The sequence below is a fragment of the Gymnogyps californianus genome, chromosome 2, assembly GCF_018139145.2.
Source record: "Gymnogyps californianus isolate 813 chromosome 2, ASM1813914v2, whole genome shotgun sequence".
NCBI classification, from domain to species: Eukaryota; Metazoa; Chordata; class Aves; order Accipitriformes; family Cathartidae; genus Gymnogyps; species Gymnogyps californianus.
The window spans coordinates 76,150,456-76,167,686 of record NC_059472.1 but is presented as its reverse complement, the minus strand read 5'-3'; the positions used below and the strand labels follow the sequence as shown (position 1 = coordinate 76,167,686).

The 17,231-nt window shown below is 42.7% G+C and overlaps 1 protein-coding gene across 2 annotated transcripts in view; it reads right to left on the bottom strand.

Annotated features, from left to right (window-relative positions):
- The window catches only part of GRB10 (growth factor receptor bound protein 10), a 150,314-nt gene that overhangs the window by 16,579 nt on the left and 116,504 nt on the right, over positions 1-17,231 (bottom strand). For both annotated transcript variants that reach the window (XR_007766049.1, XM_050891695.1), the window contains exons 6-8: positions 9,439-9,595; positions 3,530-3,645; positions 669-743 (exon numbers count right to left, since the gene is read on the bottom strand). Coding sequence is in view for 1 of the 2 variants with exons in the window: in XM_050891695.1 (XP_050747652.1) it covers positions 669-743; positions 3,530-3,645; positions 9,439-9,595 (348 nt within the window). In the remaining variant the exon portion in view is untranslated. The remainder of the gene's footprint in view (positions 1-668; positions 744-3,529; positions 3,646-9,438; positions 9,596-17,231) is intronic.

Here is a 17,231-nt window from a genome sequence, read left to right as displayed (position 1 = left end):
CAACACATATGCATACGGTACACACCCCTGTAATTTAACTTGGGGAACTTTAAATGGGATTACTTTGCAAATATACTACATACAATTTGCTGTAACTACTCGCACTTACTTCTTAGGGAATTATTTTTCTATACAAAAGAGCAGCTAGTTGGCTGAACCATGGGGAAGTTGGTCCTTATTGTTAATTCTCGCCAGGCACAAACATGGGACATAAAAAGCAAAAGCAAAACCTCTCACCATCTCAAGCCCATTTTCTAATGCACACATGTATTTTTACACTTTCTCCTATGCTATGATGTGGAGTATAGAAGAGTACTTCTTGTTTGCTTTTTATAAGGTATATTTGTTTTTCTAGAAATATATCTGCTGAGACTGTGTTAGGAACAACACTAGGTCGCCAAACCAGGTACCCACAGAGTAAGTTGAATATTAATGGAACAAATATGTATGAACATAGCTATGAATACTTTGTGTTTATAACTTACACCTCAATGCCACTGGGTAAGATCTTTGTCAGAAATTTTCAACATTAGTACCATATGCTAACTCGCTACACTGGTCTTTCTCCGACCAGCTATTTCCAGACCTTTGAATTCTCCCTTCCTTCCTCTCAACCTCTCCCCTCCAGCTCCAAAACTTTCTTTGTCCATATGGATAACTTACAGTACCTGCAAAAGTTGTGACTGTGGGATACTGCCATTTGTTTGCTGGCACCAGGCAACCATTTGCTCTGGAAAGAAATTCTAGACACAAAAAGAGAAGACAATTGGAAGTCACATTATATTTGAACACTTTTACATAGAACAAGTGGAATTTTCTTCCAGTCATTAATTTTTTGAAACTATCACTCTTAAATCAATTTGGAGATCCCCTGACACAGAAAGTAATACTAAGGCTTCAAGTGCAGTTCTTCCCTTCCTTCTGCTCACCAAACGCCCATGCAGACAGAATGTGGATTTTTAAAATATCTGATACGCAGCATTTCATAAGTGCATCTTCCCATCGCTTCCTCTTCTATTGAGGGCTTTCAGGGATCTCTAACAGCCACTACTTTCTAGGAGAGGACAGGATGAATGGTCCTGCAGATTGGGTATGCAGTGACTCCTTGCTTATTGCATATTCTGCCACCAAATTTCTGGGCTTCCCTCTCCGTCCAGAAAGGCTGTTCAGCAAACAAGATCTCTGTAACTCCACGTGCCATGTGGAAGATGCATGGCATAGGAATAACAAGTTCTCTCTACCCTCACAGGGGTAAGCTAGATGCAAATGCATTAAAAGAAGTCTCAGGTGGGGATGCTGCAGGATCTCCAGTATGTACACCTTTACCTTTGATAGCACTCTTTCTATCCAAAATACAGTTCTTCAGTGCTGTATCTGCTTGACCCTAAAACCTGCTCAGTCCCTCAGAAGGCTTCAAACGAAGTGTCACTTGCAGACCTTAATTATGAGAAAGAGCTCATGAGTGACTGTTGATGCTTTCATTTGGTTGTTCAACAGCCAGGTTATGCTCAGGGCTTGAAACCCTTCAATCTGTCAAGAGAAAAGCCCTTTGCAAAATCTACCCCTATATGTTTATATTTCAGGGTAACATAACACAGCCCAGTGTTTTTTCTTGTAAGGATAGGTCAGCATACATTCCATGAAATGAAATAATAAAAACTGAATGAGGACACGTGCAATAATTAGGCTTTGTGTCACACGCCCTGCTTCACGTGCTAGATTTGAATAATCTTAAAGCAGACATCTACCTCCTTTCCCCCATCCCACAAACACAGAAGCAAATACTGTTTAACACACAAACAGGTGCTTCTACAGAGCTTTTCGATTTCAGGCATCCAGTACAATATCTCATTCATACTGAATCTTTGCATGACAAAGGTCAGACAGTTTTCTCACTGCTAAACAGATGACTTGACTTCAGATTTATTCCTCCAGTTCCCCTTTTCATTTACCATGTTTTAAAATGCCTATATAATTCGGTACACTGAATTTACTATACACAGCAATTACATTAAGTCATTCTTGAAGTTTTTAAACATTATTTGAAGCATGAAGACATGCAGAAATGCCTGAAATAAAACAATGACTGATTATAACAAGATGAATCACAACAAAAACGTTTCCAGTTTAGAACATTCATCACTCTTCAGTCTTTAGGGCATAAAGAGAAGGGCTGAAGAGGAATCACCCTTCTACCAGGTAAGTTGCACAATGAATTATGAAAGCTAACATTTACTAGCCTCTCGAGTAGAAACAGTGCCATATGGCAACAGCTAATGCAACGGATAGGGAGCCTTCGCATTCTTACACCAAAGGAATGATTTATTCTCTGAATGCAGGAGCCTGGGACTGAATGCCAAGCATTCTGGGTTTTACTCCCAGGCTCTGTTATTAAAGTATACCACATGAAACCAATGTGCTAGCTCCTATGATACCAAAATTTCCGTACAACACTCAGATGTTCATAGGTTATCAGATGGGAAGATCAACAGAAGTGAAAAATTATAAACACTCCATGTACAGAAATGTTTCACACAGTAAGTCAAGGCACAGCCTCTGAAACAAGCACTAGCAGACGACAAATGTACGTGCAAGCACACGTGTGAGGATGCAGCAACTATGCATTAGCATCTATGAAGAAAGGAATGAATTTATCATCTGCAGCAACTTTAGCAATGAGTTTTCATGTAACCTCACGTATCTTTTTTCTTCTGGCACCACAAATGCCCAACTGACCCAAAATCTGTTCTCACCTAAACCACCTCTGGATTATCCTTCTTCAGCTATCTAGATGGGTCGCACCAGCTGACATCAGTTCATGTCAACAGCCTGTTCCAACTTAATTGTTTAGATAAAATGTGAAAAATCATACCCAAATAAGCAGTTACACTGCAAACAGTTTAAAATTACAACATTCAAAGGATCTTACAAATCCAGGAATAAGTATAGCTATGACATACAATACTTTTCAAGCATGGATATACATAAGGACATAGAGAGGGTGAGTTACTATGATCAGTAAAGAAGGCAGAGCACACTAGCACTAAAGCACAGCCATAGGTGAGACACTGTTCAACATATATAACAATAAACTGGAAATTCCTTGTATGTAGTAAGCGCTTTAGGGGTTACCCAGAGAGGTTTTTTTTAATTATTACTGTCAGAAATTAAAAGGTATGGATACTGCACGCTATGCGATCAATTTGCTTCAAACCAAGTAACTTCAAAGATAATGAGTAAATTGCACTTCTGATTGTTTTTCTTAAACCAACAAAGATTTCCCTGTCTTGGTCACTCTCCAACATAACAATAGCCATGTATATTTGGTAACTTGAAAACACTTGAGGTTTTTAGGCTCAGAGGAGAGTACAAGGAATTTAAACATTGGTTAAAATTTCTTTGGAAAGAATTCTGTTTGTTGGTTGCTTTTTTTTTTTTAAATAGATGTTTAAGACATAACAGCACCCAGCAATGTTATTGCAATCCATCCCGCTCTCTGTGGTGTAAACAACCAAGTAATGGGACTCACCATGGGATTTTTGAAAAATTCGTATTTTGCGTAATTCTTCCTGAACAAAAATTTACTTTCACTTCCCATTGTGGACTCGACTTGAACTATGAGCTCATGATCTTCCAAGCACCTCTCTGTGGAAGAAGAACATGATGTTAACACACAGCCAACCAGCAGAAGCAGCGAGACCAACTTCCAAAGAACAGGAGTAAAACAACACAGTGTAATTCCATTGCCTTTTACGAAATTAACAAAACCTATTATAGCTTTCAAACTATACTGCCATGAGGCATTTAAAGGAACTAGGGCTTAAGTATTACAAAGTTTAACATTATACGGCAGTGTTCGTCAAAGATTTCCTACATCAGGGCTTCATAAGCCCAGACTTTTGAGAAAGGAAAGAACGTAAGATTTTTTGTGTGCAGTAGCTTAAAGAATACACACGAACCTCTTCTTTTGGTGCTGGCTGTATGCTGTGGAACTGGCAAGGTGGATAGATCTAAGGGGAAAAAAGCTGCAGAAAGGCCACCACTAGGTCTTGAACTATCACAGACATACAGTGTCCTATTTGATCGCACTCTATAAAAGCAGTTCATTTCAAGGTGAACTTCAGGCCTTTATTGTAGATGTTAGACAATGGGGTTTATTATGAAAGAGGTCATAGGATCTACTTTACAGGAATACTGACAGAGACAAATGTTTTGTACACATGACAGGGCAATTTTCTGCTCTAGATTTGGTTACAAGGTAACTCCCCATAACCACCACTTCTCTGGTCAAAAGAATGGCACATCAAAGCATGAACAGATAGCTTAACAAATCCAATTCACTGAAAGCAGTAACTCAAAAGAAGGCAACTGGGCTAAGTGTGCACTACTGCATGAACTCATTATCTCAGCAAATCTTCAAAAGTTTCCGAGAAAATATTTAGGTATTTTTCAAAAGTCTTAATATTTAGGGAATATTTTATTCCCTTATATACTAGGAAATAAAAAATGAGGTCAAACAAAAAATAACTTTCGCAAAGCTCTATCCAAAATGCATGCGACTTGCTGGCCAAAGAAGTTTGGAGAGTCCCTTCCCCACTTTGTGTTCCTGCATCCTTGCATTCCCACGGTTAAAAATGTCAGGCTGCCACCCAAGTTCTCTTGGGGTGTTTTCAGGATAGACAGCAAGCAGTCATTGGTATCTCAAGAAGCAGCAAGCTCTTGAATGTCACTTGAATTATTCAACTAAGCAGATTAATGTAAGTTCTTTGATTGCAAATTTAACCTATCTCTGAACGACCCCATTGTCTTTTTCACCTGCATTTAGATTGTCAGTCATCACCAGCTCATTGATGACTTCAGCATTTACCATCCATTTGCAGTGTCCAGCCTCGCTACAGATTGTGTTTCAAGGAGTTAACATCGAAGATTTTTCCATACTGGGCTGCTCTCAGATAGAGCTGCTTCTTAGTGCATTAGCCATAACACCACTTTTAAGGGGTAGCTCTTCGACTAATGTACGCGACAATACTGCTGTTGGTAGCAGTTAATTAAGGACATTTTGCTTCACCTGAGCATTCATCACCTAAACCTCCACATTCTCTAGGGGCTTCACAGTTGAAGTCTCAGGTATTGCTGCTGATCTACTGCTGTCATGGTTTTAGGCAACTGGTTAAGTCAAATCTCCTCTACACTGTGATGAGGATGGTGGGCCTATGAGGGTGGAGGGCCTTTCTGTTTTTTAAATTATGCTTCCTCCGAAAAAACATTTCATTATGTTGGTATGAATCTTCATCACAGTATGACCACGTGTCCTGCTACTGCCTGCTTCTGTCATCGCACAAAGTTGTGGTCTTCGTTCTCCTAACGCACTGAAGATTGCTCGCCTAAGGGCAGGGACAAACCACAACCCGTTCATTCTGTCCTGAGGAAATGCAGTATAGATGAACATTTGTCAATTTGTTTTGTATTTTGATCATTAGTTTGTGTAAATATACCCAGTGGCTGTTTCTTAGATGCTTTAGGCAACTGACCTAGATGTATTTCTTTACTAAAAGAAGACCCTTTTGAGATTCTGTGGTGATACTCCCGCTGATTTAATGTTTACATTTTCATTTTGATGGTGAAAGCCATCTTGAAGAAAAGGTGCAGCATTTCACAGCACATGCATGTAAAAAAGAAGCTAGTCCTGGTCAGTTTGCTACTACTTCACAAAAGTTGTGCACTTGGGAAGTCCTTCGTAATTTGCACTTGGTTAGTACAAATGGGACGAACTGCCACTTGACACACCAGCAACTCAACCTCAGCCCTGCTTTGAGCTTCCTGCTACAAAACCAGAAGCACAGATGTCAGTCTATTAAGTTCAATAGGTCAGTCTGTCTTCAAGTGGCATTGCTGCTGAAGTGACCAGAAATGTCTCCTTTTAGTTTATCTGACAGGCTCAACTCAGTCTCCTCTACACACTTCCCAGAAGAACAGGACAGGCTTTTTTTTTTTTCTTTCCCAAAATTGCCCTGTATTATTATCTAAACTTCTACAGAACTGTAGAAGTGATATAAGATGGGAAAGGGAGCTGGATTCCATCATGAACAACTCGCAGGCATGGCCCAAAATTCCCAATTAGAGAATCACTACAAATGACAGGTGGACTGAAGTGTGAAATAGCCCACCCTGTTTTCGTATTTTAGCAAGAGCTGCATCTAACTGTTCCACTTTTAATTCATTCAGATTAAGGCAAATCAAATTCAATGCACATGTAAACAAGAAAATCTATGTACAGAACTATGCAGCAATTCTTTCTTCTAACCCTACATATATCTCACAGCCCTACTACTTTTCTTTCCTGCTTCAACTATATTAAATAAGATGTACAGTCAATTCTGGAGCTGGAAAAATGAGGCTTGTAGGTAGGGATTCTTTCAGTGTCCAGACACGTCCTATCACGACAGTCTGGCTTCATCATTATTATTACTTCTGTTAATGTCCAATACAGATATCTCAGTCCCCATCCTAAATTGATGATAGTTAAGCATGGAGTAGCACATCGGGAGAATACCACATTTTATGAACAGATTAGGTGTATTTCTAGTTGCAAATGAAATAATGGGACCAATTCAAGTTTCACAGACTGCTTAAATCTTGACCACAAAGTGTTTCAGATACTAGTGGTATAGTGCAGCAGGAACCATTTCCACATGTCAAATCTACGCAAGTCTGATGGTAAATTGTCACACCATTGCCTCCAGTGAGAACACAAATACTTTGTGCGTTCCAATAGCTGTTTGAAGTTATTTGCAAGCACGTGTTATTTGGAATACGCTTGACTATGCGTGCAAAGTAAGCAGTCAGGTGAAGGTTCCTTAAAAACTGGGACCTAGAAGATCACCACAATGATAAATACACAGCTGGCTTCAAAAATGTGCTCTTGTCCTCAGTCTGCCCAATAGTAAAAAGATGAACTGGTTCTGCAAACTGAACTCTTTTGGAAAGTAGTATTAGGCAAGACCAGGGGAAAAAAAATAAGATAGTGAACTTAATGAAGGAACTCGCCTCTTCTGTTGGGCTTCAAGATTACCACCTACAGCATTAAGTCAGCAAGGATGTCTTGAGTAAGAAATAATGTCTTCTGGAAACACAGAATTCTCACTGCTTTTAAACCATATTTCTTTCCACACTGCTAAGTATCTATTCACCATTATTTCATACTTATACTAGCAATCTTATTTCTAGAGGGAAAAATATGGAACATCAGACACCTGATAATAACTTCACCTAAGGAGCAGACAGATTACTACCTTGATCTGACAGTCTCTGAAATACAGGGAAGCATTTAAGCTACTGAGAAGCTAGAAATAAGCAGCTGTATAACAAAAAACTCAAACTGCAACCAAAACTGGGTGGATGCATGGAAATTGGTATTTAAAGTTTATTGAATACGTCACAGTGTATACTTTGGTCCCCAAATACAAGAAATTGGATGTTGTTGTCTCCCGTTAAATAAACTCTTTTATTCCCTTTTCTGTCCACATCCTCTCAAATACGTGAAATCTGTATCATTACATCTTTTTTGACACTTTAAATACTGTTTTCTTTGTCTGTTTGCTTTACACCCTCAAAGGCTGCATTACTTTTCACACAGATCTACTGCGTGGCCTACAGAGGACAGCCCTGGAGCAGTCCCTGCGGAACAAAGTCTGGTGGCTGCTGAAGCCCCAACCTGCACACCCCGTTTCTCTGGGACAGCCGGGGGCCCCGCTTTGTGCTTCAGTGTGAAACAGAGGTCCAAGGCAGGCAGGTCTCCATGTATATAAATGCAGCCCGATAAGTATCTTGCTCTTTTCCCATCATTGTTAATTACCAAGTTATTTGTGTGTAAACAGAAGCTTTTGATTTCCTAATCAGCCTCCTGCCCGATTCATTCAGAGATGTCACACACCAGAGTTTGACAGCACAATTAGTCACCATGGAAGCTATTGTGATGTCACAAACACTGAATTGTGGCATCATTGAATGAATCTGGCAGGAGAAGGATGTTGGTTACAAAGGAGAAGGCTTCTGTTTACACAATACCTTGGTAATCAGCAATGATGGGAAAGAGAATATAGAAAAAGAGAGCCTGGTAGTTTAATGAGCATTGATAAAACTGAAAATTTGCAAAGGTTGTTAGAAGCGTGCATGTGGCATATTAAGCTACGGAGGTAAAGATTCTGTAATTTATACCTTAATTCTTCACCTCATCCTATGTCCTCAGAACTGAAAGTATATCACAGACATATACAAACGACTGTTTCATGTTAATTTTTTCACATATTTCTATATTAGGAGAGATAACCAATAAAACCATTAAATAATCAGGACACCCTATGATTTTTTTTTTTTTTTGAGTGCTAGTCTGTAGAGCACTGAATTTATCTGCGTTTAACAATATCGGTTTAGGGCACTACATCTCCAGCAAATTGTCTCCTTTTTTTATTTGTAAGGGTTCTGAATTACATTTTTAGACATAAAAAACCTCTGTTAGCTACAGATAGCATTCACAATTCCAGTGCTGGTGACCGTAGCTTATGATTTGTCTTCCTCTATTTTCTAGAAAAAATTCCCCGTGAAGTATATCGACTAATACTCCAAATGCTACACTTTCTAAAGCATTATTGTATGCTACGTAGAATTATAGATAGCGTATCTGAGCAATATGCAATTGCAAGCTGCACAGCAGAACCCTGCAACTAATCAGTGCCACAAAATAACAGGAAAAGCAAGACTGAATAACATGAGATCCTTTCAGGTACTGTAATTAAACCAATTCACAGTGTTATTTAATTCCCCACAGTTCTTCCTTTTGCTGCCTTCTTGAAACTGTAACCATGACACCTTAATTTCAATCAGGTGGAGGAGCTGCTGCCTGGAGAGCAGATGCCACTGCTGGTCCAGAAATTGCCCATGGATTTGCGGGTGGTGCCACCATTTTTTCCCTGCCTGAAGTGAAGTTTAGCCAACCCCCACCTCAGCATGTCTAGCTTTCATAAGCATTACTGTAGGTATGCAAAGCTGAGTCTGTTCACCCAGGTCTCCCAGCTGGTGATGAGCTGAGCTGTTTCACAGGACCAGTACTCTAAGGATCAAGCTTAATTTGCCTAAGCTGTTTATTTGCAATAGTTTCAGACACAGCAAGGTAGCAACAGAACGCTAGCGTGAAGATTAGACAATTATTTTTCTTTTTTATAATAGAAAACCAGAGGATGGGAAATAAGAGAAGGACTTAAAATGGCTTAAACGCGTAACACATCAAATTGTGACACACAAAAAACACGTATGTGACTTCAGCTAATTGTACAAATAAAAGCAGTGGAAAGAAAACGTTCTGGCTGGAAGCACATTAATATGAATTACACATATTTTATGTTCCCAGGTAACCATGCCACCCCTTTGACCGTTCCCTACCTAATCCTAGGTGAGGGTGATGCTCCACTAGAGTCCAGCTGTTATCATCCACACAATGACTTTTGTAAACGAGCAGCTGACAGAGGTCCCTGGCTGTCATGTCTGCTAGAATCTCGACCACTTTGCTTGTTCCATCTTCACTAAAGACTTTTACATCCTGCAACATAAAGGGTACACTTACAGATCAACAGCTCTGAACATAGGCAAACCACACAGCTACTGTAGAAAAGCATCCTCTTGGCGTGACGGTTCCAAGCACCTTGGCAGCCAGGACAAATGACATGGATGATTCACTTTATAACACTTTCTCTTGATGCCCCCTTGCCCTATTTCTCCTCCCCCCCTCCCCAACACCTCCCTGCACTAAACAAAGATTCAGCAGGGTTAATATGACCACATACACAGAAAAAGTGAGAGAGCAGGTTCTGTATAAAGCTGTATAAGGTAAGCAAATGTGAAACAGTATCGAGAGAGTACTTCGGCAACAGTGGGCGAGAGAAATTACATCCAGTCAAATACACACAATTTTCTTGGCGATCCCATCGGAGGCCTCCGAACATTTACAGAGGAGCAGGCCAAGACCCCGAAGACTAAAAATGGCTCTCTTGTTCCCCACTAACTTTTGATTGTTTCGCCTGGGGAAGTCCCACTTGCAGTTCGCCAGCAGATCAATTAGCTAGCACAGTCCACACGTTTCTCTCCCTGCCCCGACTTCTCTTTTGATCCTAGCTTGAAAGTAGTTCAAAACCGAACGTGCATACGCTGCACATCCTAAATATTAATGGAGATGAGAGAACAAGTCAGGAACCTTCTCCCCACCTCGTGAATTATACAGATGCTTTCCTCTTTGCATTGTTCTGCTCAAGCGAGAGACACTTGCCACAAAATTATTTCTCCAGGCGAACGTGCAGGTCCGAGATTTAAATCAACTCCGCGTTTAAAATGCTCCGCATCCTAGCAAGACAAGGCGAATCTAACAAAAACCTGGAGGGTAATTTGAGATGGAAAATCTTACCTCAACGGCACGTAAAAGGCAGCAGTCAGAAGAACAAGATGGCATTTTAAATAGAGATTGCCTCTTGAGAGAGAGTTTGTTCTCTGCCTCCGCCGACCCTTTGTAGCCTATGGCTGGGCGCCCGGGGTGCCGGCGGTGGCAGCGGACGGCGGTACCGTACCTGTCACGTAGCCCCTGCTATGGGGACTGTTTCTGGGGAGGGAAACAACTCTGCCAGAGCTCCACTCAAAGGGTTACACGCAATCTTTGCGGTAGTGAATCAAACCACACTGTGTAGACCAATCCTAGCCCTCCCTCCGACTGATGTAATCATTTCCCACACACTATCAGACTTCCAAATTATTCCCGCCCCCCCCCACCCCCCAAAAAAAAAGAAATTACAAAGGAAATTTGTTTTTTTGACCACCCACGGGCGTTTGAGACCCCTCCGGCAGCCCCGAAGTTCAAAGGCGGGGGGAGCCGAAACCCCGGCGGCGGAGGCACGCGTGCTGCCCGAGCGCCGGCGCCGAGCCTGCCCGCAGCCCGGCCTGGCAGCGGCTGATGTCATCTGCCTGCAACTTAAGCACTTGAACTTCTCCTCCCGCCGCTCCCCGCCGGGCTGGGCTGGCTCCGGACCCGGCTCCGGCTCCGGCTCCGCTCCGGGCCCCGGCGGGTGCGGGACGCGCTGCCCCCGGGCTGGGTGCCGGGGGCAAGGGGGGGGCGGCGGCGGCGGCAGCAGCGCCGTACGCCCAGCGCCCGCCGGCCGCCGCCGGCGCCTCCCTCCCCCCGGCTCCGCACAAATTCAAGCCCAGCGAGGGAGGAGTTAAAGCCTCATCGAGCCCAAGTGACTCAAACCCGCGCGTTCAGGAAACGGCTTCATCTGACAGCAGGGATGAGCCAGCTCTTTCAGAAGTAGGCTCTGGAGGAGAAGAGAGGAGAGGAGAGGAGGGGAGGGGGGAATCCCGGTTGCTGTAGCTCTGGGGAAGGTATGCATGCCGTACAACGTTACAGCTGCACTCCCACTCCTGCCAACACTTAACCAAGTCACAGGCATCCTCACACGCACACAGAAATCTGTTGGGGGGGGGGGGGGGGCAGCGTGTGTGTGCGCGCCTCCGGTTTTTGTCCTGCGGGCCAGTCTATTTTCTGCAATTAGCACCCATTTTACAGTAAAGCAGCGCATTGTACCCGCGCACAGAGCGAGCTGAGCGCCCAGGCACCAGCAGCGGTACCAGCCCGCCCTGCCACAATGCAGCGCGCTGGTGGAACAGAGGGACGCGAGTGAATGCCCGAGATAGATACCCAACAGAAATTACATCAGTTTGCAACAGGGGAGCGCAGCTCTCGCGTTCCCTCTCTGGACACGCAAGCACACTGAAAAGCTAGCATTCAACAAGACAGAAAGTTGCTATTTTATCTGTTTTGTTTGCAGGAGGGAACGGGGAGGGACTAAAACCCGCTTGAATTTTTTCTAAACTACTTTTCATCGCAATAGATTGGAAAGGAGCGACACAACCGAAAAGGCGGCAGTGAAAGAGTTCCCTTCTACTTTCGGCTTACTCTGTGCACATAACTCCACTTTCTGTATTGAAACTAAACTATTTCGGATGGATTTCCTGCCTCAGGAACCAACTTGGTGACATCATTCATTCATTCATTAGTCACTGAGAAGCACAGCCCCGCGCTCTCTGCCTCAGCCTTCACATGGGAGCCTTAACCAGGCACACACCAGACGAATTGCCACTTTTGCAACACCTGGAGCACAAAACCCCCTCTTTTCCTTCCCTGCAGTTTCGCTGGGAAGGAGGCAGCGATATAGGGCAGGTTGCACCTGATCCTTGTCGCTGCCAAGTCCCAGAAGAGAGGGAAAGCTATTCTGCTGAGGGTGCCTCTCAAGTCCTTGCAGGTGGAAAAGAGAGCGAGCCGTAAGACAACCACCCCACGTTTCCCTGCTCCCAGGCACGGAAAGACTTAATGGAGTATGGCCACTGGAAGAAAGCTGCAGCTGTCTTTTATGCTCGCTCATGCCGTGCTCCCTCAGTATGAAGCAAAGGGGTCACGGGTACATGTCCCACCCTCCCCCTCCGTGCCCAGAGCTTGAGCCGATGCCAGCTACCCTTAAGTACAGTACCAAAGCAGGTACGGGATGCACAACGGCTGTTGTCCGGTGTGCGACTCCGCTGTAACGCCACGTTCCCTCCTCCCGCGAGTCAGGCCCTGCAGGCAGCGCCCCGCTATTCCCGCACCACAGTGACTACGGGAGCTACGTTACAAACGCGGGTACGTTCATTCGCAGGGCCGATCAGCGGTGGGGGTTTTTAACAGTTCCTTTAAAGCCCAGGGACTGGAGTGCAGTGGGTGGACAGCGTGATCGCAGAAATCAGCAAGTTAACCTCACTGACTGTTAATAGTGCTGTGTTTGCTATCAAGGACAGTGCAAGGCCGCGTATCACCACTGACATCACCGATAGAAAAGACTGCATCAGGAGGGGATGTAATAGCCTGAGCTGAACCCTGCCCTAGAGGACGGGAGAGAGAGAAACGCGAGATGAAACCTCGTGCCTCTGCGGAGGCAAGAGTGCACCGGTCCCTAAGAGGCTTATGTGAAAGGCAAGGGGATTTTATGCCCCCACACGCTGCAGAGCATGATGTGTAACCACAAACACAGAAACGGCTCGATGACAAAGCTTCAGCTCAAACTTTCTGACAGCTTCTATGACAAAAGAGGCAGGTAACTATTGCTGTATCACAGAGGGGACTTAATTTAAAGTCATTTCGTCAAATCCAACCCTCTCACATTTCCTACCTCTTCCCCCCCGCCTTCTTTTTTTCAAGGAAGCATCTCCTACTTTAAGATGTTAAGGGCTCCCGATTCAAACTTCTTCCACCACAAACACTGTTTCACTTGCAAAATTGATTTGGGGCTTACTGTCTACAAAGGAGAATGAAGCAGAACTCATTCTGAATAAAATGCTCCAATAATGAAAACACTTAGCCTGAAGACGGGTTCAGAAAGTTAGTCTGACATTTTGCCCTGCATCCCTCCGAGAAATGCAGTGAAATGCAACAGCAGACTGCCTGCAACAGTGATTTACAAAAGGCCCTAATTACGTCAGCAGCACAAGGCACCTTCTATTCAAAATTAAGGTTAAGAATGCTAAGCCAACCAGAGCACTATATTGGCTGAACATTCAGTGCTTTACAGTGCAAAGGAGCAGATAACAGACTGCACCATTGTTCTGGGAAGAATTCTTCCCCCAAGCTTTCTTTTTTTTTTCCTTTTTTGAAAGACAGAAAGACTTAAAAATTAAAAATTTAAAAGAACATTAATATTCATCACTTCAGTGGTTTCATATAATGGGTCGCATATCTTGAGTACCCTCAAGGCTGTTTCATCTTCCAGCCTCAGTTCCTCAGCCTCACTGCAGTATTTTGTGTGCATCACATAACACAAACATTATTAGGAATGAGGACCAAAAAACCCCCCAGTTGTGTCACGGTCACATTACTTCTCCACTCTTCTATTTGTGCTATTTTTTTTCCTTTTTCTGCAAAAGAAAACCTATGACTATACAATTATCATAAAAATTCACACTTTTAAATGATGTTATGCTGAAAATCTTCAGCATCAAACAGATCCAAATTTGCATTCTACAAACTGAAATGAATCACGGTGTGATGTGTATCAGTGCAAACCAACCTTTGTTATCCTGGATTATGATCCCAAACTAAGTATAAGGACAGAGTACCCATTATCAGAAGGCCCTCTGACTGAAATCTAATAGATAAAAGGTTTCAGTACACTTGTTCTTCAAGAGTTTCCCTTTATAAGAGACGAAGATCAGAGACATCACAGAAAGCCATTAAAATACACTGAAGAGTCATTACCAAGAGCTGCACAAACTGAAAATCAGTCCAGCAAGTTTTGACTTTCATCCCTCGATTTCACTCATTTGACTTTCATCCCCCGACTTCACTCATCAAGATTGTTCAGACATGAGAACCATACCATCAGTGAGGTAAACAGAAAGAAAATTGAACTGAAATGCATGTACCTTGTGCAAGTAGGAGGAGCGATATATCGCAGAAGGCACCTATGTACCAGGCAGGTACTTGCTGTTTTCACTGGAACCCTGTTTTGATGAGATCATTTTTCCAAAAGCTTTCTATACTCAAAGCTCATGAGCTCACAAGAGCAGAGTCAGAGTCACTGGAGGAATGGGGAAGCTTTCCGTTAGGATCAGTCACCTCAAAGCTGCTGAAGACTCAAGCTCTGCATGCAGGTTACCCTTGACCTGCTGTCTGCCCAGTTGAAGAGGTAACAAAAAAAGGAAGGGTTTACTTCCTAAAGTTGCAAACCTTTAATAAAGAAAAGCCTCTAAGCACGCTCTGTGCACGCCTGACAGGCAAGCAACTCTGTCAACCACATCTACACACTGGAGCACCCCCTTACTTGCCCAGCAGCATTAAGGCAGCGTTGTAAGACACGGGAATTTCAAGTGCTGCAATGAAATAAATATATAGGTCAACACTATGGCTCTTTTTGCCTCCTCTGTTGCACAGCTCGTGCAGGAAAAAAGCCCTTCAGACAAACAGCAGCAGTAACAGCAATACATTGCAGACAGGATCACTTATATACAAGGCATCAGACAGTACTTCCTTATAAAAGAAAAATAACTGAGTTATTTGATCATTGCTTTTTTCCCTACATATAAACATAAAACCCTAGGAAATGCTGAAGTTAAGGTTCTCATAGCAACATTAACTCTCTCCTCTGGCATATACTATATTTAGGTACACATTTGAAAGCCTATGAACAACAAAGGAGAACAACTGTTGTAAGATCAAGATCTTAGTCTTTGACTTTCATATTCAGAACAGCAATCTTAAAAAAAAAAAAAAAAAAAAAGGACTTAAGTTGGCCATGTTACAAAACCCTGATTCTGTCCCTCTTTGCTGGGCTACTGAATTTTAAACCCATTTCCGAGAGTCAGAGGAATAACTTGACTTGAAGGGGAATCACAGTATCATCATATCTTCAGTGGCCATCAAACATCAATACTAAAGTCATGAGATCTGTGAGGATCGTACCAGCGAGACAGGTTTTGGGAATCGCAGCGGTGTGGGCCGAGTAGGGCAGGGCAGGATTAGCGACGGGTTCAAGTCAGCATCTATATTTGGAGGGTTAGCGCTTCCGAACCCGTCATGTACGAACACCCAGGCCCACGTTCACCCCAGGTAATTTTAGAGAGTTAAATTCCTTCTGAACCTAAGGGGGGGAGATGGAGTAACTTAAGATCTAAAGCACATGACAAAGGCATTTGTGTGTGTCTGCTAGCTGCAGAGGGAATCTAGGCTCCTGACTCTGGACTTCAGCTGGATGCCGTAAGCTATATTGGCTGAATTCAGGCCGCGGTGACTAATCAAGCAAACATGTCTCTCTGCACTATTGGCATAATTACACACTGCAATTGTTGACATTTGAGCTTAAAAAAATAAGCAAAGTGTGTGATGTTGCATATACACAAAGCACATTTAAAGGAACATATACAACGAGCACATTTGGGGTACTATTAAAGTTTAAAACCCGAATATTGTAAAAACAAGCCAAAGCTTTTCCTCCTCTCATTCAAAACTACCTGTGAAAAGGCCTATTTGTTACGGAAACATCAGATGAAGTCTATACTCATTATAGACATTATAGAGCTTCTGTCTTCTCAAAACTTAAAGTACTAATGCCCTCTGTATAGGCTTAGGCTTGTGTAGCAACTGCATTGAAGCTTCTTCAAAAATCTCAGCTGTTTACATACTAAAGGTGTGAACTGTGCAATGTACTTTTAGGAAAAGACTGTACAGAGCATGTTTTCAAGACATAACCACTGCCTGCATGAACAAAAGATTTATTCTAACGTGTGCTCACATACTTAGAGGTTGAAGGTTTGGAAACTGTAAGTTGCTACCCTATAATTTCCATATTTTACAAATAAATAGCAGAATGCAGGTCTAAGTGATACATGCCTACATACAGACAACACACTGATTTTGTGACAGTATCCCCAAAAGCTGTTTCACTCTTTCCCACTTTGGTTTAATGCTCACATGTTCAGATAAATCATTTGACCTGTTTGACATTTTCACATCTTCCCACTCAATTCTTCGTTTGCCTCTCATTTTTAGGTAAAAGAAAGGAAAAAGACTAATTTTCAACCCTTTTAAGAGTAACAATAGGCCTTTATGAATTTTGCTGAAGCTTCTGGGTATTTGCAGGATGCTGGAAGAGAGAAAGCTTGGGAAGCAGTTTGGATAGGCTTTGACACAGTACCAGTCTACATCAGTGGGAAGGCAGCCCAGCAACAGCCAGCCCACCCAGTCCCGAATCTGGGGGTCCAGACTCTTCCTGTGGTCACAGCACTGACAGCTTACATTTTCTTCTTCGCATGCGTCCTCCCCCATCCAGCATTTCCCATTAGTTTTGATTATAAGTCTGTAAATGAGCTCCCTTCTCTCCACACAGCTCCTCCCAATAGCAATTGCTTTTCATGCAAAAATCCTTTCTAGTTTCGAGAACCTTTATGTACGGAAAAAAAGATAGTTACAGGCACTGTTACACTCCTTTAATTATGTAATGAAAGACATTAAGTGGTGTTGCTGGCATTAACCTTTATCTTTCATATATTTTATTGTGCAATTTATCCCTAGATAGCTTGCAATCTTCCTCAGCTGTGCTTACAGAATGCATTATTTATTGTCTGACTTTGCTCCAAGAGAAAGGTGTAGTAGAAAAGTTCTTGCAAACACA